The following is a 24,928-nucleotide window of genomic DNA, read 5'->3' on the forward strand; positions in this document are numbered from 1 at the left end:
GCCCTCTCTGATGCCCCGCTGTATGTTTTGTAGTGAGTTTAACTTGGTGATAGAGACATAGAGATGCAAAAGGCAGGACAACATGCACTCTGTGGAATCGGTTGGATGGACCCAGCACTCAGAGCCACTCAAAGCCAATCAAAGCTTATGATAGCGCAGGCCTTTGCACAATCCATCCTCACACACCATGATCGCCGTCATTGTTACCAACATCCCTCACGTGAAGAGGGAAGGAAGAAGAGAGAAGGAGGGGATACAAAAAGGTGGAAATGTGGAAAAAATAAGCAACATGTGTGCCGGGCTCTGTAAAGTAACGTACTATATATTTGAGGAACATAGTGAAAGTTTAATTTAATAGATGTATACGGGGAATCATACACCTATTCTAATGAGAATAAATATGTTTGCATCGCTCGGCTCCTTCATCTGATGAAGCAGGCGAACCCAAACAAGCCTATAAAATTGTGAGATTTTAGGCTTCCTTTAGTTACCAGCTGAGCTTTACAGAGCGTCATCTTTTAGCTGTAAACAATCTTTTGGGCTTTAAAGAAGCACCCTGAATACAATCCCAGGGAGTGAATCAATACATTTCCCAGAATGCCTCACAAGAACATGCCTAAAATCTCTTGCATTCAGCAGTTAGACAAGGCAATGAGTCAGAACAATAACACCCTTATTGGAAGGAGAGGAAGTTTTTCACAAGATTCTGCATGGACGGAAGTGAGAGAATTTCATCACAGAGGTGAGCGGGTTTTTTGTTTTTTTGTTTCTGAGGTAAAGAAATAAGCAGAAGCAAGTTGCCGTAATAGTGAGCTTCGTCTCTCACAAACGCACTTGTACCAACGCATGCGCACAAACTCAGACAGATTTTCCCAACACTTGAAGACTTTTTAATAAACTTTTAATGACCACTCCACAAACGAGTAATACTGAGTACTTCCTCTCTCTCTCTCTCTCTCTCTCTCTCTTCTCTCTCTCTCTCTCTCTCTCTCTTCTCTCTCTCTCACTCTCTCTCTCTCTCTCTCTCTCTCTCTCTCTCTCTCCTCTCTCTCTCTCTCTCTCTCATCTCTCTCTCTTCTCTTCTCTCTCTCTCTCATCTCTCTCTCTCTCTCTCTCACACACACACACACACACACACACACACACACACACACACACACACACACACACACACCACACACACACACACACACACACACACACACACACACACACAACACCACACACACACACACACACACACACACACACAGGGTCCTGTCAGGGCTAACTAAGCGGAGTGGCGGGTAAGGCCCACATTTGGATTGGCTGGACAGGGGTTGCTGGGGGTTACGGTGGATTTGGTGACCACCTGCTGAGAATCAGCCGCCAACTGACTGAAAACATTTACATCAGAAACCACCCAGGATAGAGACACAGAGGGGGGAGAGGGAAGTTTGAGAAAATCAAACAGGAATCGTCTCTGCTGCAAAACCTACCGTGATAACCTGATAACTCTGATTTCCTCTTCCTGTTGTTAGAAACTAAAGGTCACATTAAACACAAGTGAGGCATCTTGTGGGGACGACCCAATGCCCACTTCATCCAAACTCCTCCAGATCTTTCTGATGTTGCTGTTTTTGTGGCACAGACGAAGCTTCTAGTGGCACCCCCGGGGGGGGGGGGGGTGGGGCTTTGGCATCATAACTTTAACGACCATCAGTATGGTTCCTATAGATCTAAATATATTTGGGATGGTTTGCACGATGGCACATAAGATGTGTATTCAATGTTTAGTTGTAATGTATTTCATAATTGTTGGTCGTGTACTGTTCGCATTTGCATATATATTTGCACATTCAATGTCATGTTACATTTGTAAGGCATCACCATTTGAGGAAATGTAAAACCACGCAACATTTATGCGTAGCATGTGTAGACTGTGCATGGTTACTCTTAAAATATGTTAACAGCATGAACAAAATAATGGTTTAATTCCGTAGGTTTAAAAAGTGGTAAATTAGCACCAAAATGTTGTCAATAATACGACTGAACCTTTACTTCAGTAAACTGCTACACTGTAAACTTTCACTTCTTTCAGTTCTTTTACAATGTGTGATTCTTTATTTTTGTGAAAGATCTCAACCCTTCAATTACATTTTGGGACAGTTAAATCCCCCAAAAATAAAAGCAAAGTAAGATTAATGAAAGTAACAACAAGTTACGCTAACTTGTGGCAGGGTATTTATTTGCTTTACTTCCTTAAGAATGATCCGGTTTACTTCATTGACCAAAGACGGATTAGATACCATATGAATATGAGCCTAAAGCATCAATGGAAATGAACATCAGGGTAACTGAACTGCAAAAATCCAATTACAACAAAGACCAATTCAGAGTCGGATATTCAAACACTCATAATCAGCTTAATTTCAGTCCCAGAGATTGAAAAAGTTCTGGTACCAGAACTGTTATGTGCAGAGCTTTGGCGTGGCCCCTGCCCTTTTAGAAACATCCATTCCCCCTCCTTACCCCCTCATTTATAAGGGCCAGGGCCCGCATGGGGGCCTGGGCCTACTGCCTCTCACGTCCTCTGAGTGTGTGTGTGTGTGTGTGTGTGTGTGTGTGACCCGCAAACTGACCTCCTCAAACTTCAAACTGAATACTTCTGGCAGTTACCACGACGACAGAGCTCTCCAAGCCTTATCCTACTTACTGAGACGAGACGGGGAGCGAGGAGGGGGAGGAGAGCAGGAGCGAGAAAGTAAAGAAAGAAGAGAACCGGAGAGTACGGTGTGGACAGAGAGAGAGAACACACGCACACACACACACACACAAACATTGGTAAAGAGTGAGAGAGCGGGGGGGGGGGGCAGGGGAGGCGAGGGAGGGGGCCGGGGGGGGTTGAGGGAGGACAGCCTGGCAGAAAGCGAGACTTGCTGCTGTTGCATCTCTGTGTTTTTCATGAGTAGACAGTTTACTGGGAGATTATTCACAGTCTGGTATTTAGCCTTATTAGGCCGCGGCTCCCGATACAAACGTTCCCTCCCATCATCCACCAGCCGAGGCTGTTTCCTTTTTTTCACATTTGATTTACGTTTTACCTACTGTATCGGCTGTAATCAGCTCAAGTCATAGCCTTTCTTCAGGGCCAACGGTGAAAGTCGTGGAAAGTGTTGTGTTGCACACGCCAAGTCAGTTGACGGCCATTGGAGCATTTAAAAAGGTTGGATGAAACCGATGAGCAAGTGTAAAATATCAGTTTCATTGATTAATGGTCAGTGGCACCACCTATCTATATATATCAATACGGAGGGATACATGTCAACCATCTACCCCCAAAAGCAGGTCAATAAGTACTCCCAAAGGGGAGGATGCTAACAGTTTATTTCTGGGTCTGTTTTTTAATGTTCCCCCATAGCATGGCACAGTAGTGTAACAGGTTTTTTTCATCCGACAGTGTAGATGTGTGTAGGTTTGTCTGTTTTAGGAAAAACTAAATAATCATGGTTGGAGAAAAGTTGTTGATTGGGTTGAATAACTTTTATAGATAATTCTCTTGTCAGTTTGGTATCCAAATAGCTCTAAATACTACAAGACCCGTAACGTGGTCGCTATGGAGGAGAGGCGAGAAAGAGAGGAGTAAAAATGATCGAAAACACACAAAAAAAAAAAACTACAACAAAGTCCTTCACAATGATGTGAATGAAAACATTTGTTTCAGCAAATAGCAAATTACTATAGGAAAGAAATGATCTATTAAAGGGACAAAGACCTTCAGCAAAGGAAGAAAAACTGTGTTAAATAGAAAAGATGCAGCAGGTCAAGGTGGTTGGAGGACCGCGGATGTCTGGTATGACCCCCCCCCCCACCACCACCATCTATCACCAGCGGCAACAACAAACTTTTGACAAAACGAAGCCTTGGGCAAAATTATTCATAGCCAACAGAGAATAATGATCACCTTGTATAAATGTGCAGTTTCATTCTGAAGGCTGTGGTTTCTGCCGATATCAATTGTAGACAACTTTCAAAAGTACGGATCCAGTCAAGCGTCATCTCACATTTCTCCTTGAACGCATGTTTCAACTTCGGTCATTAAATGAAAGCAACGTTTTATCTGATTCCTTTACAGCACCGCGTGACTTCTTATTCTCAGTTGGAACGAATAACTTTGATCTTCGTCGTCGGGGCCGCGCTTCCCAATGAGCCGTAAAAACCTCTCCGTATATGACGTTTTACTGCCAACGGCTTCCTTTGAGCGTCCCCTGCAGACCTCCCTCCGTGCTGCTGAATAACCCGCAGGCCCCGTTTACAAAACCAGGCCAGAGGGCCATTCCTGCCAGAGATTTACACACAGCAAGAGTCCCAGCGAGACGGAGACGCGGTCGGAGGAACGAGGGGAGACGGACGAGGGGCAAAAGAACCCGGGGGTGTCTCCTCGTTGTGTCCACGTGTGCAATTGCAAAAACGTTGGACCGCGTCCGTGCGCCTCGAGGAGAAAAGAGCTGATGGAAGGAGACTCAAAATCAATAGCGTCCGTGTTTGCGTCCCCCCCCGGGGGGCTAGCTGTCGCTCACCGGGCCCAGAGGCTGCAGTGATTGATCCGTCTCCGCTTTAATCTCGTCTCAGCGGCCTCACCTGGCTCGTTCCCGAGGCCACGCGTCCCACACGCACGCAGCGAGACAGGGACGCTCGGTGCCCGGGGACAGCCGGGCAGCAGCAAGTGTCCCGTTTGTCCCAGCGAGTGGTGCAAGACTTGCATCACACGCGGGGACATTGCACAAAAAGACTGACCGGGACGGTCTTTGAAGCCCTGTCCTCACTCTCTCCTGTCCAGCGATGTCATCGCCTTTCCTGTCCAATAGTTGGACTGTCCTGTCTTGTTCTATGACGCCCAGTCCTAATCCTCTTCTGTCTCTCTTCTGTCCTTTTCTGCCCCGTCCTCTCATTAGCAGCACTGCAATGCCTTGTCTTGTCCTGCTTCTCTTTTGGTGTCTCTTGTCTCGTCGTAACAATCCATCTTGTGTCTTGTCTTCTTGTCTGCTCCTGATTTACTGTCTTCTTCTATCACATGACATGGCTTTCCGTCCGTCTGTCTCTTCTGATGGGTCCAGTCTACTCTCGTCTCACCCTGTCCTGTTCTGTCTCGTGTGGCCCCGTCCCTCTACCACACTCTGTTTGGACGGACAAGGAGCAAAGCAATTTGCTTGCAATAGGATACATCCTGCATGTTAAGATCGAGGATTCCAGCAGTCTTTAAATCAAAATGAAGACGAAAAACCTCAAAAGGCGGCTGAAAAAGCTCCAAATCCAACCTCCTCTGCCACCTCTAAACTTCTCATGCCCTTTACTCAAGTTATTCACTCAGCTTGGGAGTGCCGCTCTGAAGGAGCTTCTCACTATTCTCACTCTGTCAATACTTCTTCCACACAATGTCTTTTTGGAGAATAATTAATGTTGAATGAATGTTCTACCATTTTTAATGTCTTTATCTATTTTTTTTTACTGTTCTGATCTTCCTGTTGTGATCTGTTTGGATGGAGATGTCTGCTGGTAACTGGTAACTTTTGTGCCTTTCAAACACTAGAAAGGTTAAGGCATAACCAGATTCTTTATTGTTTACCTTGATTTTTTTTAATATATTCTGAAGGAAAGTCCTGTTTCAAAAACCTATTGGCCATCATTCCTAGCGTAATAGTGTGTGTCACTGCGGAGCAGAACATAAACTGCAGGCTGTCCGGGCTAACGGCGCGCCTCGGGGGCCTCGGGGGCCGCGAGGGCCCGTTTGGGCTCCGTCAGTCGGTAAATCGGTAAATGATCCTGGCTGTCATTTAATCGATATGAACAGGCAGCGGCTGTCACACATCATCGCCTCCCCTGGGGGTCCTTGTCAAGACGCAGCATAAAAGTGTGTGTATGCGTGTGTGTGTGTGTGTGTGTGTCTTCTTGAGCTTTATTTGATCCCGTTTTCATCTGCCTTTATTATGACAAAAGGACTAAATGCTCTGGTTTAGCGTCGCGGCCAAAGCCCGCGGAGCCATTTGCTTATTAGAAGTGATGAATTAGTCAATCAACGAAAAATCAATCGTCAATTATTTGAAGGCACATGTCAGGCAAAGATGCCATAAAAGCCTGCTGATTAGATCTTCTCAAATGATAAAATGTGCAGAAGAATGGTTTGAGAAAAGACCAAACGTATTTAAATCTGGGCACCGAATGAACGTTTTATGGATGATTCAATTCATTTTAAATGAGTGGATGAATCAGGGGCTCGGGTCACTTTCTCGGCAGTGTAAAAGGTACAAGATAAGCTATGGAGCGCAACACATGCATGCATCATTTCAACACACATTGTTGCGCTACTTGTGACAGACTGCGGGGGGTATTCCTCTCCTCTTTCCTCCTCTTCCTTTCCTCACCTCTCCTAACGTGAGACAGTGAAATCTCATCCAGCCACTCTGCCTGCCCTTATAGCCAGCAGGGAGGGACATGTCATTCCACTTGTGTGTGTGTGTGTGTGTGTGTGTGTGTGTCCCTCACTGCGCAACACACAATGACAAGAGCAGAGGGGGGAGGCCGGCAGGGGGGTGACAGGGCTCTGATCTCTCAGATAGGGAGATAGCCACCTGATTCAAATGGCTCGCTTGTTCCCGGCAGTCACCTGATCGGCGTGTGAACTGACTCCTCTCTTATTTACAATCAAATGCTGCTGCATTGACCTGCCCAACCCAACCCAGGCCAGACCTCTCCCTCGCTCTGCGGCAAGACATTGTCCATGTCTCTCTCTCTCTCTCTCACTCACACACACACACACACACACACACACATGCACCTGTAATGAGAAACTGTGTAATGGAAACTTCCACAGATGAGGCCAGTTATGATCACGCGACCTTTGTAAAGTAAGCTCAAATTCAATTTGAAAAATTGTGTGAGAAAACAACAGTTCCTCTGGAAGCACTGTGTTTAATGTTGATGTGTTTTATGTTTAATGTTGAGAATGACAGCAACATAAACTACTTAAAAAGAGGGGGACCAACTGGGTGTTCTACGTGTTCTCATGAAAAACAAACTCAGCAGACTTCAACTGAAAGTTAAAGATCTCTGTTTATTACGTGTGTTACGGGACATTCATGAAATGTTTGATTGAAGTCTGCTGCGTGTGCACTTGCCCATTTATATATTATTGAAGGGATACAACCTCAACAATCTTAACTTCTCAGTTTTTGTGAACCGATGATGATAAAAAAAAAGAAGATATCTTACGAGTCCAGGTGGGCATGATACAACATTTGACATGACTAAAGAACCATAAAGGATGTAAAGCCATCCCTCCCAGCAAGACGGGTTCCAGAGGCACTGGTTTCTGTCAGAGTGCACACACGCTTCAAAGGATTCTGCTGCAACTTTCTAATGCAGAATTCTTCTAATCTAATGCAACCTAATCAGATGTGAATCTGTTTTAAGGCATCATGTGAGATGATGTCACGGTCTTACTCACCGTGTAAGGCTACACTGATTTACACAGTCCATTGATGGCTTCCAACTTGAAAGATGACACATTTTCAAAAATGACAGGTGAGTTCGTTAATCATGGAAAATAACTAATAACTACCAAAACAGCCTCCCGAATGTGCCTGGGTCTGACGAGAGAAACAACTTGTGTCAGTCTGCTGCGTCTGTCTGTCTGTCTGCCTGTAACTGCCCCGTCTGATTATCTCTCGCAGTTGGCCCCCGAGGGGACACCCACACTGAAAGAGGCCACTCTTCCATTCAACAACAGCTTCTGTCAGAGAGTTGGAGAGAGAGAGAGAGAGAGAGAGAGAGACCTCAGAGTCACCAGAATAGCCTGATAGTGACTGATGCAATCGATCGAAATCTACACTACAGTAGAAATGATCGACTGGGAACGAGGATCCTTTGCTCAATAACAGGAAATTGCTCATGCATGGGAGATCCAGCATTCTTTTTTTTTTTTCTTTTTTTTAGCAAAAACCAAGAGACGATTTTGATGAGCCACAACGACGTTGTAAACAGGTGCATTTTGTATTAACCCATTCCAATCACCACATGCTGAACAGAACTAAGTCATATCAGCCTAAGCAGCGTTTAACCCTGTCAAAATAAACTCTCGTATGGATATTTAGTGTGAGGTTTTGTGGGGACGACAAGATGTCTGATTGCATTAAAGCCCTAATTGACACCGTTGTCACCTTGAAGATCAACGTGTGCCACTAATCGATCGTGTGGCAGCTTGTAGCCGCAGTTACGTTTAATGGTTCATAATTAAGTGGATTTGTTCCTGACAACAACCCACAGTGGGCCCGCCTGGTGACAGCTTTTAGTGTGCCTGAGGAAAGTGTGTTATACGAGTATTTGTGGTGTGGAAAAGGTCACTAATGTTTATTTAGACATTTGAAGAAACTTCAATTATGTGGAGAAGTACACATTATTTCTAGAGTAACCTGTTAACACTACAAACTTCAAACCGATGGTCACAAATGGGGATTTATTTGGGCAAAGAGGATGAATATTTCACCCCTGGAATGTATGGGACATATAGGGGAATCTGGGGCGATGCTCTGAATGGGTGAACGTGATTTTGTGTAACAGTGTCACAGCCGTTAAGGGCATCCTCTGAGATGCTTCTATCTGATTCTGGAAGAGAGGAGGAAATAAGTGCAGACTGAGGGGAAACACCAGTGGGGAGTGTTGTCTGAAGGATGAGCTAAGCCTGTGGAAGGTGTGTGTGTGTGTGTGTGTGTGTGTGTGTGTTGCTGTCATGTTGATGTTGCTGACAAAGCCCTTGAACAACTCCAGTATCTCTGACACGTTGTAATGTAAGCCCACCCTTAACCCACATTAACACCTTGTCCTGTGGGTTAACCAACACTAACAGTGTCAACTGGTGAAACGTAATCTCCCCAGCAGCACTTTCAACACCAAACACATTTTCCTCGCTTTAATTTGTTTATTTAACATAATGTCCTGAGGCGTCAAGCAGTCAATGCGTCAAGTATTGTGAATGTATTTTTAATTTTGGCAACTGAAAAGATCAAATGTTTTATGTTGTATCTTCATCCTCCATTTACTGTATTCTTTGTTGCACATACGGTTTGTGAAATAAGGAGATGGTTCAGTGTTTTTATTAGTATGATTACACATAAAGCATTTGAGGGTGTGGGAGGGACCAAATGTCAACAATCAAAAAGGTTTCTTTAGTTGAAGAAATTCATTTTTTTTGCAATACCTCATTCTGCAGTGCCATTTGATTAGAACATGAATAAAAATGTATATATTCGTTTTCTATCAAAATAACCATTCACTTAAAGCAAAGTTAAATACATTAGACTAGATCAGTGTCATTGTAAAGCTGAAGCGACAGCGACCGGAGTGCATTTTATTTTGAATGGATAACAGATATATTGTTCGTTTCCTCCAGCATCTCAGAATGTGTGATATTCTAAAATAGGACCCCCCACTCCCCCCCCTCCCTCAGCGTTTAATGTGCGAGCGGAGTTGTTGGTCAACAGTTGGGTCGGGGGGCCAGGCGGTGGGGGTGGAGGCCCGAGAACAATGGACGGTGCTGTTGTGTGTCGGAGTCGGTGGAGAGAGAGAGAGAGAGAGAGAGAGAGAGAGAGAGAGAGTCGGGCTGATGACAGAGTGAAAGAGGTTAGTGTCTATGCTGGGAAATGAGACCAGAGGAGGGGAGGGGTGGGTTGGGGGGGGGGGGGGGGAGGGGGGGGCTTGTTAATGATGATTCAGTCCCATCAGCTCAACAGGCTTCTCCATCAAGGAATCCCTGAAAGCCCACAAAACAAGCGGGGCCTCTCCGGAAGTTTGGAGCGAAACATGTACAAATATATATTACATTTTTTTAAAGACCCCCCCCCCCCCCTTCCACCTCCAATACTATCCGCCATTCCGTTGTTGGACACAACGTCAAACAAAAACACAACAATAGTGAAGCCCTATATAGTGGCAGCAGGTTTTTCACCCCATTTATTATTATTTGTTTCACCCCAACAACGAAAAAAATCGCCCTGACATTTTTCTTCCTTCTGGCTTCCACTGAGTGTGCCCCCCCCCTCTCTCTAAACCCTAAGGAGAATCCGTAAACAGTCCTCCACATCGGGACAACAAAGGAGCAGCAGACCGTGCGCCACTTTCACTTGTAGCCCACGCGGCGGGCGGGTCCCACGCGGCCATCACCTGTTGCTATACGCGCGGAATACGCAGACGATGACTGCTTTTATTGTTTATTTCATGTATGTAAGACTTATTTGACCCCCCGCCCCCCTCGGGGCTTCGCCCTCGATCTGTTCAGATTTTTCTGCCTCTCCGTTTGTTTTTGTTTTTTTTTCCCCTTTGCTTTATTTCTTTTACATCGACCTTATAAGCTGGTGAGAGGATCTCCTGAATCCGAGCTGCAGCGTCCTCTCGGCCAGCAGCAGCCCGCAGCACCGCCAGCCAAGACGTTTGACGTTGTTAAATAATAAAGAGATGCCGATCCGGTAGCAACGTGAGGAAAATAAATGAAAGAAGAAGAAGAGGGTCAATTAGCGTGCCGTTTATACTGCCATTATGGCCGTATTAACTCGAATTAGTTCTGCGACTATGTGCACATTGACACGTTGCGTTTTTACGCTCGGGGTAATAAGGGTGCACATTGGAGTGCATGGGCAAATGAGTGGGACAATTGCAAAAGCACTGATGGCCTTTAGTCTCCATTTCTTTTTAAACCACTTTATAAAGTGGCACGCGCATTTCAAAACATAACAAAACAAAAAAAACACACGTTATAAGATACTCGATTGATTTAATACACTCTTTCGGAATATCATCTTGTAATCGATTTCCCCAAAACCACCAAGGACTTTAGACATGGGCTCAACAATTCAATAAGAAGTACATAAAACGCCCTCAAGGAGTAATACTATTACTTTAAAATTGTGGAGTTATAATAGCTTTTTTGTAATGACCGCCGTTGATTTATTAGCGAGAAATCGGATCGGTCAGATGGGTTTTTCGCGCACAGCTGAAGGGTTTCCCTGGCAGGCCACAACACAACAGGCCTTATATTGTTGCTGGTCGGCTCTTGTCTGAGGAAAACATCCCCCCCCCCCCCCCCCCCCCCATCCCCACCCTCCGGTCCCTCCGTCCCGCCCCTCCGCTGCACTTTCTCCAGACTATAATCTCTTTAAGAGGCAACAGGGGCACAAGACTTGATCGAAAATCTACACATCTTCAACACAGAGACCCTTTCCCGCTTTCTGCATTAAACTGTGTGAAAAGCGGCAAATGTTAAACGAGCTTAATAAAAAAAAAAACCCAGACAGCATTTGGAACTTTGACCAACCACGCTTGTGTTCTCCGTCTTGTGTTTAGACAATCACACACGAAGGGTTAGTAATGGTTGGTTTAAAGACGGAACAAAGGAGTGTATTGAAATGCTAAATAAAAGCTGAACATTTAGCCTAAAAAAGTTATAGACAGAAACGTGTGGCAGCAGATGCCGGTGGGTATGCTTCTTTCCCCTTTTATATAGACTACACATCATCATCATCATCATCATCATCACATTTAAACACATCCAATCGTAGGCCAAAGAAAAAGAAAATCAAAGAACACAATCACAAGAACAAAACAAGTAATTTAGTGGTATGTAACATTGTTTCTGATAGTTATAACTTTCTGTCAAGAATCAACGTGTATTTATTTAATAATGACGCTCTATTTAAAGCAGAGCATCAATGAGCAGAAATGATAAATGGAGCTCGAGTCGCTAGTGACGTAGTGGAAGGAAGGGGGAGATGAAGGGAGGGGGGGGGGGGGGGTCGCAGAGGCCTCGAGCTTCTGAGAATGCAGGCCGAGATCAGCGCGAGGCTGATGGCATGCTGGTCTGTGTCAGTGTGTGGTCCTATTCAATGGAAGTGACTGAATGTGTGTGTGTGTGTGTGTGTGAGAGAGAGCGAGATGGGGAGAGAGAGGGGGGGAGAGAGAGAGAGGGGGAGAGGGGGGGGAGAGAGAGCCCTCTCCACACACCGCCCGCTTCCCTTCCCTGCACCTGCGCTCGATCAGCAGGCTACTGGCTGCCATTCAGTCCCTCTAGGCTTCAAACACGCACGCACGCACGCACGCATGCGCATAGCCATAATGCGCTGTGCTCTGACAGTTTGGCTATTCACCCATTCTTACAGTCACTCTCGGTGACGAAGCAGAGATGTGGGGCAGCCTTTCAAAAAGTCTTGGTTGTCAGAGGAAAACATCGTTCCTTGTATTTTGTGTGATCTGAGTTGTGTTTCCTCGTCACTTGGGACGCCTGAAGTGACGAAAGTGGCCAAACTCTACTTTGCCCCCCCCCCCCCAAAATCGGACTTTTACTAAATCCGCGGAATCATTATCGAAAAATGTAGAACACATGAAACATTTATTTATCGAGTAAAAAAAACATTCCTGCTGTGAATTTAATTTATCCAGCTAAAAACATTCCTGCTTTTTCAACCTCAGGGAATGTAGATTTGTTTTATGTGTTTTATGATAAATGTAGACGTTAAAATTGTTAATACATTAACGAGATATATATATATATATATGGAACGGAAAAGCATTAAGACCAATGGGCCGCTTCACGGGTGGGTGACGTCACGTCCCCTCCTCTTTATGATCCACAACGTGGTAAAAAAGGAAAGTGGCTCTCGTGGCGTCGCAGGCCACTAAGCTTGTTTTGTTTTCGTGAGTCTGTGTGTGTGTGTCGGGGAGGGGGGTCATTTGACCTAATTTTAAGATGAATATATTTCAACAATAAACATAGAATTTGGACAGTGCAGACACAACTTTGGATTTGCATTGTGGATTGATAGTATCATGTTTTTCCTTTAAATTGTTTGTTTTTTTTATTTAATTTTTTTTTTATTATACCTCTACTGCCGAGCCTTGTTTTGTTCAAACTAATCATATCCGGATCCTCTACGTATTAATTAAAACATGTAGAATAATAACAGTTCCTTCTAAAATAACGGGGATATATCACACTTCAATGTTGTGATTAAGACCACGAGAAAGAGCCCTGAGGCCTACACGCGCACACACACGTCAGGTTATCATAGATAACATCTGGGAGTTTTTTTTTTTTTTTTTTTTTTTAAAGCGGGGGCAGAAAAAAAAGGAAAATAGCAGAGGCGCGCGCTTACCACCTGTTGCAGTCCAAATATCCCCGAGCTGCGACAGCCAGACTCCGCACGCGAGCAACAGACGGGGAGACGGATGGACGGATGAACGGACGGATGGGTGGGTAGATAGATAGATAGATAGATGGGTGGGTGTGTGGGTGGGTGTGTGGGTGGATAAAAGGACGTGTGCGAACACCTTCAGCGGGCCTCCGCGTGACGCTAAACACACCTGGTTGGAAATGTGACTTAGAACCATTTGTTCATATTTGAAACACGAATCTGAATGTGCCTTTTACACCATTTTCATTTAGAAAAAAAAAAAATAAGACCCGTATCGGGTGTCACGGTGGCATCAGTTCCACGCATCATCCCCGTATGAGGTGGAACATTTTAGACACTTGATTCCCTGTATCACTAGCGCCTTTATTTAAAGTTTGAAAAGGAGTGCCACTGAGATTAAATCACACGATGAAAGCTCCGGAGCCAAAGGCAGGCTAATATTTTTCTGAGATAGCGCGATATCAGTGTTTTCAGAGGGAACATTTACCGTGTCCTACTTTGCGACTCACTCACATTTGAATTGAATATTTTATGGAAGACTGTTTTTTTTAAACAGATTAATAGAAAACGATTTTCACAAAAAAATAAGAATGCAGAGTGAGCATGTATTTCACAGCCGACCCCGAAACACCCCCCCCCCTCCGCGTCAGCATCTTGTGGGCATCAGTGGGCCCAGCAAATACAACACGATACACTTGTGAAATACTATTTTACAAATACAACACGATTGGAAGTGTGAAATACTATTTCAAAATGAGCCGTGGCCTTCAGGTGTCTCAGCATGCAATCTGTACAGGCGTCACAAATAAGCTGCAGTGTTTGACGGCAGAAAACACAAGTTAACCATCAAACACATCAAATAGTCTCTCTCTCTTCAAAACGCTTTCCCACCACATCAAAAGGTGCAACGCTCAGTCGGGGAAAGAAATAATCATTTCACGGGGCCTGCGGGCCCGCTGGGGCCCGGTGAAGAAAAAAAAAAAAAAAAAAACGAGACACTTTGATGCATCTTCCAACCTTTTAAAAACAACTTGTTTATCCCCGGTGGTCTCAGCTATTACAACCAATTCGGATCAATAATTAATTGGACAACAAACGATTCCTTGACCTCTTCAGTGAGAGAGAGAGAGAGAGAGCGAGGGAAGGGAAAGAGAGGAGGAGGGGGGGGGGGGGGGGGTGGACCGATAAATACCGAGGGGCCTCTTCAAATATTCATCTGCCGGTTAATGTGAGCTCTGCTCCCCCGGGACCCAGCCTGCAAGAGACAACGGTCCTAATCTACCTCGTTGCACACACACACACACACACACACACACACACACACACACACACGCACACACACACACACACACACACACAGACACACACACGCCCGCGCGCACACGCACACACACACACGCGCGCATACACAAGATTTAAAACCGTTAGTTAAATTCAGAGTGAGCAGTTAGCTCATCATACGGATTATTATAGGAGGGGAGAGAGATTTTGGAGGGGTTGGGGCGGGGGTGAAGGGGGGGGGGGCAGTCTGGCTTGCATAGAGCTGCATGGGAACATTTTGGAACAGTTTCCATGTTTTTTTTATGTTTTTTTTTTTTCTAGGCAGAAGGGGCTGTGTGAAGGCGGTGGTGTGGAGGCACCGGAGAGCTTGAACCGTGAGAACCGGGGTTAACGGGAAACAGCAGGGCCCGTTTGATTAAACAGTGCGTCTGAAATGGCCACACTCGAGACTTTAGATATAGCCATTACATCGCGGGAGAAAAAGCCGCCCGGCCGGTCCCGCTCCTTTCTGGCTCCTTTCAAGAGGGCTCACATTCAATCTACACCTGTGATTGGACATTGAGGGCCGATCACATGTAGCTCGATCATTTAGACGAGAAAAGAAAAAAGAAAAAGAAACAGAAGGAAAAAAAAGAGTAGAAAAAAAATATCGCACTGTGTTGGTTAAAGCAAACAACAGGATGAGCTGTTACAACATGAGAACAGACCTGAGCCTGGTGGATTAGGTTGCTGCAGGCTAAATAGACTACTCATGAATATCCAGAGATGCTGTTGTCACAGTCAAGTGTCATTAGAAAATAGAAATCCACCAACGACCGAAATCCATCTGTCACTACACTAAAATCTATAATAACTGAATAAATCCAATTTATACCTATAGGTGTGTAATCATTCATCTCCCAGTCGCAATAAATGATTTCTGACAATTTAATTCTCAAGACAAGGACAAAATATTTTTTAAAGAAAATAGTTATTCTTAAATGTTGCTTGTAACTGCAGTGCTGTTTTTTTTTTTTTTTTTTAAAGAGGAGAAACGTCAATCGATACCTGGGGATGTCGAGCATTATGTTGTAGAAAACTCTTCCCCCCCTTTTTAGGAAACAGGCAAAAAACTTTGTCTGGATGGGGCCGTCCGCGGGCACTAGAAAATAGAAACCACGACGCACAAGCTGAGTTATTTGATCAGTGGAGTTTAAAAGCAAAGCACCCTCTTATTTATGTTAGCTGAAGTCAAATATTTTATATTCACGAAGACGTAAAAAAGTCAGTGTTACATTTACAGGGAATAATTAACATCAGAAGAAAGACATATGACCATTTAACACGTAACATTAAATAAAATCAAAACTCAAACAATATCAAGTATCCAAATTTCCAAAATTTATTCATTTCAAACTGCATATTGAAAAAAAATATATTCAGCTGAAATTGTAACTGTTATAAGGATGGTATTAGTTCCAGTAGGTATATACATAGAGTTGTTGGCTTCTGCGTACAGGCCACAGTTTTTAAAATACAACTACGGGAATGAATTTTTGAAATAAAAACTTAAAATATCACAGTAAATATACAGAAATTGTACAAATCAATTAGAAAATAAAGAACACCAGCGTCATACCTCTAACAGATGAAAAGTGGGAGACGGAAATATAAATTAACAACCTATATTTTAAGCTGTATGAAAGAAAAAAAGTGTCTTCTTTTTTTAAGAAATGTAAATGTTATGTAATATTGACCTTAAATGAAACAAAAACACAATATTACTTGTTTCGTTTTTACGTCCCTTTTCTTCCCAATATTTGCAATATTAAAGGAGCATAACTAATCGCTCCCATAATTCCAGTTCTGCCATCTTCATTTTTAATATTCTTGCAGAACTGGCGTTGCTTTATATATATATATAAAAAGAAAATAAAAATGCAACCTCTTGCAGTTTAACAAACAATTTCATCTGATTGTAATGTTTCTTTGATAAATACTGTACAAAAGGTGATTGCAATAATAAAACATTTGATTGCGACTCCCACTTTCTAGTCTTCCAAACTTCATCCATCTGTGAAGAGGGGATCTCCTACCGTTCCTCTAGAGCTCCCTTTGAATAAAATGAAAGAGAAAAAAAGAGTCGTGTTTCCTTTTTCTGGAGACTTCTATACAACTTTTCCCACCCCAAAATGTTTCTGTACAAAAATAGTCCAACGTTAATAGTCCACAGTTTATCTTATAAAAGTTCATTTTCTCTCTCTCTCTCTCTTTCTCGCACTCTCTCTCTCTCTCTCTCTCTCTCTCTCTCTCTTTCTCTCTGCTTTATGTCTCTTACATGTGTGTCAACGGCAGCGTGCCGTTGATCGTCGTCCCGGGCACGGCGCTCTGGTAGTGCCCGGACATGTGTAGCCTGGTCTGGGCGGACTGCTCGCTGACCTCCGCCCCGGGCAGATACATGCTGATCATGTCCCTCAGATCCCCGCTTTGGCAGCCCGGGCCGGCCCGGTGGGATGACGAGGTGACGACGGGCGGGCTGGAGCTGCTGGACTCGGACTTCACCACGGAGGAGGGCCCCATGGAGCCCAGGGCGGTCATCCCCGGCGTGCCCTGCTGGGAATAGGACATGGAGTATGTTGGGGAGCCGTTCATGTAGCTCTGGGAGCTGGCCATGGTGTTGTACTGCAGGGCGCTCATGTCGTAGCGGTGCATGGACTGCATCTGGCCCGGGTTGTGCGCGTTCAGCCCGGGGTGCTGGTAGCTCAGCTGGTCCTGCATCATGCCGTACCCGCCGTTGGTCCAGCCGTTCATGTGCGCCGCGTAGCTGTCCATCCGCTGGTTCACCCCGCCGCCCAGCCCGGCCCCGACCCCGACGCCGACGCCGGCTCCCATCCCGTTGCCTCCGGCGGACAGCAGCCCGCCGGGCAAGGTGTACTTGTCCTTCTTCATGAGCGTCTTGGTTTTCCGCCGGGGCCGGTATTTGTAATCCGGATGCTCCTTCATGTGCAGGGCCCGCAGCCTCTTGGCTTCGTCGATGAAAGGTCTCTTCTCGCTCTCCGACAGAAGTTTCCACTCCGCGCCCAGCCTCTTGCTTATCTCCGAGTTGTGCATTTTGGGGTTTTCTTGCGCCATCTTCCTCCTCTGGCCCCGGGACCACACCATGAACGCGTTCATGGGTCTCTTGACCCGCTCCGGGCTGTTTTTCTGGTTGGGGCCGGTGCCGGACGTGTTGGTGTTGCCCGGGCCCCCCGTGTTGGTCTGGGGAGCCGGGGGCTTCAGTTCAGTCTCCATCATGTTATACATCAGGAACAGCTTTCAGTTGGGGCTCCCGCGCAGAGGGGGAGAAAAGAAAAAAACAACAACAACAACACTCACACACACACACACACAGAGAGAGGGACAAACTCCACAAGCCAGAGGCGGGACAGCGAGGAGTGCACGGGCTGCTGCTACAAAAAAAAAAGTTACCTTTCGATTTTTTCTCTGCAACTTTTTCTCTGGACAAAAAACAACCAGCAGCCGAGCCGTGTCTCTCCGCTCTCTCTCTCTCTCTCGCTCTCTCTCCCTCTTCCGCTCGGTGAGTGCGTTTTCAGAGCGCGCGTGTGCGTGTGACGAAGAGCCTTCTCCCAAAAAGGTCCCTCACTAGGTTGCGTCCACAGAACTTCTCCGGTCGCTTCTCCGAAAACGAATCAACGCACTGTACTTTTCGCCCCGCGTCCGCCCGAGCCTTGACAACTCCAGATAGTTTTTGAACAAGTTAATAGACAACCATTCATGTGACGGGGCTGTCAGCGAATAAATGGCTGCGACCCGGCCAATCAGAGCCGGCCCGCTCCCGGTGACACGCCAATGGGAGAGACGAATTAGCATAAAGGGGCGGGGTCTGCTCTGCCCCAGCACACACACACACGCATGCTTGCGATATCAGACTGTCCATATGAGCCAATGTAAAGTGCAAATATACCATCCGCAGGCGTATGGGGATGTTTCTGTGAGAACGTATGCACACCGTTGCACTTTACGAACGTTTTCTTCGTTTTTATATATTTTATACGGGCAGTTTCAAAGTTTGCCGGAAATTTTGAAACGACAGTTTCGTTTTGCATACTCAAACGGGCAAATTACGATTACAAACTGTAATAATAAACGCAAAATAATAAACGTAAAATTGAAGATTAAAAGATTTCCGTCGCGTTCCGGGTTGTTTTCTATTTAAATCTGCAGTCTAATATAAATCCCAAAAGATCACAAATCAAAACGGTGACATGAAAAGCGATGAAGAGAGAATAAAATAGATCAAAAGTGTTCAACAGATTCCTTGAATGTTGACATGAATGGTGTCATTGTCAACTTGTGTTGAACAGCATTGTTCTCACATTAGGTCCCGGCCCGTGACCCTGCTGTTGTTCAAAATCAAAAAGTAACTAATGCCCCCACTTAAGGCCCCAATAACATAACAACACTTAAATAAACTTTGTTAGTTAACTCAAAGCATTGAATGGCGGTGTTAGAGTGTGAACGTGTGTGTGTGTGTGTTGGGGGGGGGGGGGGGTTGCCACGACTGGATTTTTAGCGTTGAAAAGAGGAAAGGTAATCCAAGATGTTTCCCCACCAGTCCTTTTGTTTAGTGAAGTTGAATGCCAACACACAGAAGGCAGACGGGGCTCATCTCAGCACAAATAAGCGGTTTTTGTTTGGGATGTTGTCGCTACATCTGTCCGGACAAAGACCCAACTCCACTCCACTTCCACCGCCACAGTGCTGCTGTTGTTGCCGGGGCTTTGTAGGAGGGGGGGGGGGGGGCTATACCAGGGACACGAGGGGGAGGAGAAATAAAAGGTGAGGAATATTTTAAGATAAAGTGTGTTTGAACAAAAGCCACGGCTCCTTCCTATGAGCCCGAACCGGCGTGTCGGCCAATTAGTGTGAACGAGAAAGGTGAGTCGACTCAAACCGACCGGTCTGCGAATATTATCAGTGGGGGGGGGCGGGGGGGGGCACATCCTCGTCTTTAAATCCCAAACAACTCCCTGGCAGGGTTTTAATGTCTAACAACTAAAGTTAGCAGCGTTGGGAGTTTTGGTGCCACTGGCTGTGCTTCGTTTCCTGAGTCCCCATCTAAAGACAGGGCGTCCTGCTGCGTGACACCAGCGCCGACTACTGGACAAACGCGGAACTACAGGCAGCCCCGAAAGCCCAGACAGGTTTATCTATTTTCAGGGAATGCAAGATGACTGTTTTTAGAAGTCCAGTTAAATGTATATTTATTTAATATGTTCAATGCAGCCAACAATAAATATACGTACTCAAATATATTCCACACACAACCACCCCAGTCAAAAATACAACAACCGACAAGCTCATCACACCCTGTCTGGCTCCGCAGGCCCGACAATCTCAATAATTAAAGATAGATCAAGTACATACACCTGGAATAATTTAATTTAAATGCTTGTCTCTAGATTAAATCGTAATTGGAAGTGAATTGATCAAGCCTTATTATTTTGTTTTAGTCATTTGATAATAAATGGAGGAGCGGAGCCCCCGTACTCTCATTATGCCGGCCCCGGCAACCTTACATAAGATTCATCTTGTGCTTAATAGGCTGCGAGAGGCGACACATGCAGCTCGGCCCATTATAATGCAAGGTTGAAATGGGCCGCTCGACTGCTATCTGCATCTGAGTGTGCTCCCCGCTACCTCTAATCTGCTTATGATAATAAAGGAACAGCGGGGCCCCCGCGGCTCCCTGAAAGCAGGCCCCATCCAGCCGGGAATGGCCTTGCATCCACAATCATCCTGAATTAAAGCCGTTGTTTGACAAAAACCCGGAGAAACTAGTGGGGCGGCTCCCTTGGACCACTTGTAAGCCCCCCCGCTACACCAGGTTGGGATGGATACAGCAAATATAACCAACAGCACGCTGTGATCTCAAAATACTGTTTTGTGGTGTGGACCAATTTACGTGATAGGACGCTGCAAAAACAAGCGAGAAAAAGTGGATAATAAAATAAGAAAAACAATATAAATTAAAAAAATAGTATATATATATATATATATATATATATATATAGGAAGGATGAGGCGTGTCTCAACTCAGTAACATCAACATATAAAATACAAAAAAGTCTGTCGTTCGGTGTGCAAATATAGACCCATGTAAAATGTTTTTGTATTTTGTATAGGAAAAATGAAATATATTGTAATAGTATAGCCCATAGCCCATACCATAAACTCTTGCCACTAGGGGCCGTACCAGCAGCTGGAGACGCAGCCGAGGAAATACTTTGTGACAATATTAAATAGAAATTATTTTAAAAAATCATGTATATTGGTATTTCTTTTCAAATAAATATAAACACATTTGACCTATATTTTTTAAAGTCTGCAAGGAGTCTTTAATCATGCGCGCAAGTATTGGTTTGTTCATATGTTAGAACTATCTTTTTTTCCGGAGAAGATTTGGCAAGATATTTATGTAATTTGGAACGATGATTAACTAAAATAAAACTAATTATAAAGCATAAACATCCATCAGGTTATACAGTTGACAAGATGCCAATCAAAATATTATAATTAATCATAACATGAAACGATAATTTAATTAAATATAAAGTGGAAATACAACATTCAATTCGGTAGAATAAAATACAATTAAATGTCGCTAAAAGTCTAATGTCTTCCAAGTGAAACACGAGTACTAATATAAGGCGCACTGCTTAAATTGAAATTCAAAACTATGATTCTTTCAAATTAAACACCGAAAGAGTTACATAAAATAAACATAATTCAATCAGGCTACATCAGGAAACACGTGGAATTTGATAACCATGTATCTGCACATATGATCCTTGTGTATGTTGAGTAGAAAACCGAACCGGCCAAAAACAACCGAGGCAGTCAGTCACGCTCATGATGCCATGCGGTGTCATTCCACAACACTGCGTGTTTGGCACGCACGCACGCAAACACACACACACCGGCTCAAACACACATTAACATAGGCTATACACACACACGCGCGCGCGCGCAAGCAAGTACACACACACACGCGGGCGCGCGCGCGCGGCTTCTCCTTCTCCGCCGCTCTCCAACTTACTTCCAGTTCGGGAGTCCTCTCGCCTTGGTTGACAGACACCTAAAGGGATGCCATCTCTCGCAGCCTCCTCCGTGTCCTCGCCTCGCCTCGCCCCGCCACGGACGCCTCGACTCGTCCGGGAGCGGCCGTTAAACGCCAAGCCGCGTGCGTCCTCCTCCTCCTCCTCTCCCCCAGCAAACCCGATCTCTCCCGGTAGTCCGTGCGCGGTTTCCGCCCGGCAGCCGGCTCGCTTCACCCGGCGTGCAGCCCGGCGGAGCCCCGCTGCCCGTCTGGAGCTCCGCTGCCTTCTTTCCCGCTCGCCCTGCGACAAGAAAAGCCGTTTATGGCGACACACAATGTGAAAAGGGGGCCGATTTAAAAAGGAGAAGAATGCAAGCAAGAACAACAAAAGTCAGTTATAGCAAAGTCTATGCCTCTCCTCTCCTATCTTCCACCCCCTAGCTTAGCCCACATAATGAGCAGGAAAAAAGCTTTATATTTTGTTCACTGGGTATTCACAGATAATTTGAAGCCATTGTTTCTGCCACAGATGGTTCTTTTTAATACAATAACGGTGCTCTTTGTGAATAGCGAACCCACAATAAAAATCTAAAGCGTCCTCCTGAATAACCATTTTGTTCTCTCTTGTATAGGCCGAACAAAAGCGCCAGTGAGGTAATGGCCTGCCTTATTGAAAGCCTCAGAATGGGGATTTGATAAAGATTTTTTCCGCTCCTTTTTCCTTTTGAACAAAGTACACGCCAATGTCAAAAAGAAACTGACACGGCACAAAGAGGAAAAAGGCCCCCTAAAAAAGCACGCTGTTGCAGGTTGCAACGATTATTACTATTACTATAATTACTTACATTTCTTAACTTTGTGCAAAAGTCAGAGGTGAAAGGTTGTTTTGCGGGGCTGCAGCGGAGCAGGTCAGGTGCAGGCGTCATGGTTCTCACAATGGAGCTTAAATTCAGAATACATTAGCTTCCAAAAGGTCTGCTGCGGATTTGGCACAGTCTCATAATTTTGCATCGGGGTGAGTCAACTTGTGCCTGATAGAATTAAGTATTCAGAGCGCAGACCGTTGGTGTCTTGCAGAAACCTCCCGATTCTAATTCTACCCTTATCCTTACAATGGCCCGGAAAATACTGCATGCCCTTAAAGCGGTGATAAGGTACTGTGAAATGTCATAAATGCTGTTACTAGGGCGGGTAACCTAATGTAACGCGCTGGTTGAGATGCTCGCCTGCAGGTGTGTATGCGTAGTCAACATGCATTTGATCCTGCGGCCACCTGAGCCACCTCAGTCTGCCCACGCTTGATGCAATTTGTAATTAACTCACGGCTAATCAATAAAGCGTTTAACAGAAAGCACAATGCACATGCAGGGGATGATCCTAAGCCAAACATATTGGATGTCAGTGATCGTTACGAGGTGAGGACACCCTGTCCATCACAGGGCGGGAGGGTGGGTGGGTGGGTGGGTGGGTGGGTGCAGCAGGAGAAGATAGGGGTGCTGGATGAGGGGATGAGTGGCGAGGAGGAGCGATAAATGAATGGAGGGAAAGGAGAGAAGGGCCGAGAGGGAATAATAGAGGACAGGAGAGGTGAGAAAGAATCCCATTTCAACTCGCCTGGCGTAGTTCATGGATGCACAGTTGGGGAAAAAAAAAAAACACACAGAATCAGTTTCCTGCAACAAGCACTATTCCTCAGTGTCAGCCATGTACCAATCACATGTATCAACACTCACACACAAGCAGTGGATTATGAACAAGGCCCCGCATCTAACAACAGCTTGCATTAAATAAAAAATGGAAAAAGTCAGTAACATGTATTTTGGAATGAGCAGGTCATAATATAAGAAAAGAAAGAAAGAGGGCTAAAAGAAATTAGCCTTTGCTCTTTATCTGATCAGTCTGTGCCATGCAGTCTAAATCACAGACATAGCACTCATAGCATTAGAGAGCTGGATAACCTTTAATTAGAAAACCATCCACAGTCTGAATGTGAAGTCCAGTAGCTCCATGTGAGCCTTTAGAAACCACAGCATCATCACCGAATGCTAAAGTGTTTTACTTTGAATCTGAACACACACACACACACACACACACACACACGCAAGCATTTCCATATGCATGAGAGTGGACACATTTGCCGCATCTGTTTTGTGTGTTTTCTCGCACATCGGCCTGATGGGAGATCCTCGGTGTATCCGCATAGCATTGTGTGTGTAGGTGTGTTTGTGATACGGACACATTGACACAGTAATCAAGTGGAAATGGGGCAGCGTATTGAGGGAGGCGTGGCCAGCCAACTGTCAATCAAGTCACACGCACCAAACACACACCCATTCATTACCCCGCGGTACAGGATTTCCCCTTGAGTATGGAGTAGTAATGTTATAGAATGGACGTTTCAAGGCTCATGCCGGGTCACTGGAAGTGTGTAATACCACAGAGTTGAAGTTTAACCCTTTTACGGGACATGCCCGGTAAAATAACAAACCGAGTTCAAACCGAAACATTAACAACAAGACTTGTGCATGGATGGCCATCTTTTCAAGGCAGACTTCAAAATGCTAGTGTGGAAATGTTTTTTATTGCATAGGTGAACAGCATTTTCCACTTCATCTGTCAACTCTGCGACATGCAGGACAGTCCCAGTCCAGCTGAGGATCAGAACCTTAAAAGATACAGTATAACGTTGACCACCAGAACGGAGTTTGCTGATCAGTCCTGCAGCTGTTTGCACAGGAACCCAAACACGCAGACACAGCTGTCAGATGTTTACGGAGCACCAGTCTTCTCTGGCATCTCGTTAACGAAGAATGCATCCGTAACTGCTTAAACAGAGCGGACAGGGACATTTCGTTGGAAAAGCGACCATGCTTTTCCGTTACGGTTCACGCGGTTTGTGTGTATCAAGTGTGGGCTTCTAGGTTGGATTTAACGGTTCATTACAAAAAAGTAAGTTCCCCAAAAACAAAGTTTTTGACTCAAAAAGCAGTACTTTTCAGCTATGCCAGCTGTGTGCCCGTGATAATGGATATTCATGGTCTGCAGAAGATAAATCCTTCCACTCGTGTGGTTCACTGACCTCTCGTCCTGTGCCACAAATATTACATTAATCATTTTGAGTGAAGGAAGGACTGTAGGGTGGATTGCCATCAAAATTGACATCCATTTAGGATCCGGTGTAATCCATTTGGTGCTCTATTCATTTTCAATAAGAAATGACCACGGTTTGTTTAGTCATTCGTGTTCGTCAAATGGTCTCAAATGGTCGCTGAGTGTGTAATTCTCAAATTAGAATAACCTATTCTATGAACTCCAGAAATATGTCCTCGGTGCATTTGCACTTCTGTGGGGATGG

General features: G+C 45.0%; 1 protein-coding gene across 1 annotated transcript; it reads right to left on the minus strand.

The window, feature by feature from the left end:
- Nucleotides 1-15,855: 15,855 nt before the first annotated feature.
- On the minus strand, nt 15,856-18,929 carry sox2 (SRY-box transcription factor 2). Its single transcript, XM_037469713.2, has 2 exons — nt 16,813-18,929; nt 15,856-16,587 (listed from the first exon to the last, which is right to left on the minus strand). The coding sequence occupies exons 1-2, from the start codon at nt 17,775-17,777 to the stop codon at nt 16,578-16,580; spliced, it is 975 nt and encodes a 324-aa protein (XP_037325610.1). The 5' UTR covers nt 17,778-18,929; the 3' UTR covers nt 15,856-16,577.
- Between the last annotated feature and the right edge of the window lie 5,999 nt (nt 18,930-24,928).

The sequence above is a fragment of the Pungitius pungitius genome, chromosome 7, assembly GCF_949316345.1.
Source record: "Pungitius pungitius chromosome 7, fPunPun2.1, whole genome shotgun sequence".
Classification (NCBI taxonomy): Eukaryota; Metazoa; Chordata; class Actinopteri; order Perciformes; family Gasterosteidae; genus Pungitius; species Pungitius pungitius.

Coding starts and splice junctions, on each gene's coding strand:
- sox2 (XM_037469713.2), bottom strand. CDS start 17,777: ATGTATAACATGATGGAGACTGAACTGAAGCCCCCGGCTCCCCAGACC.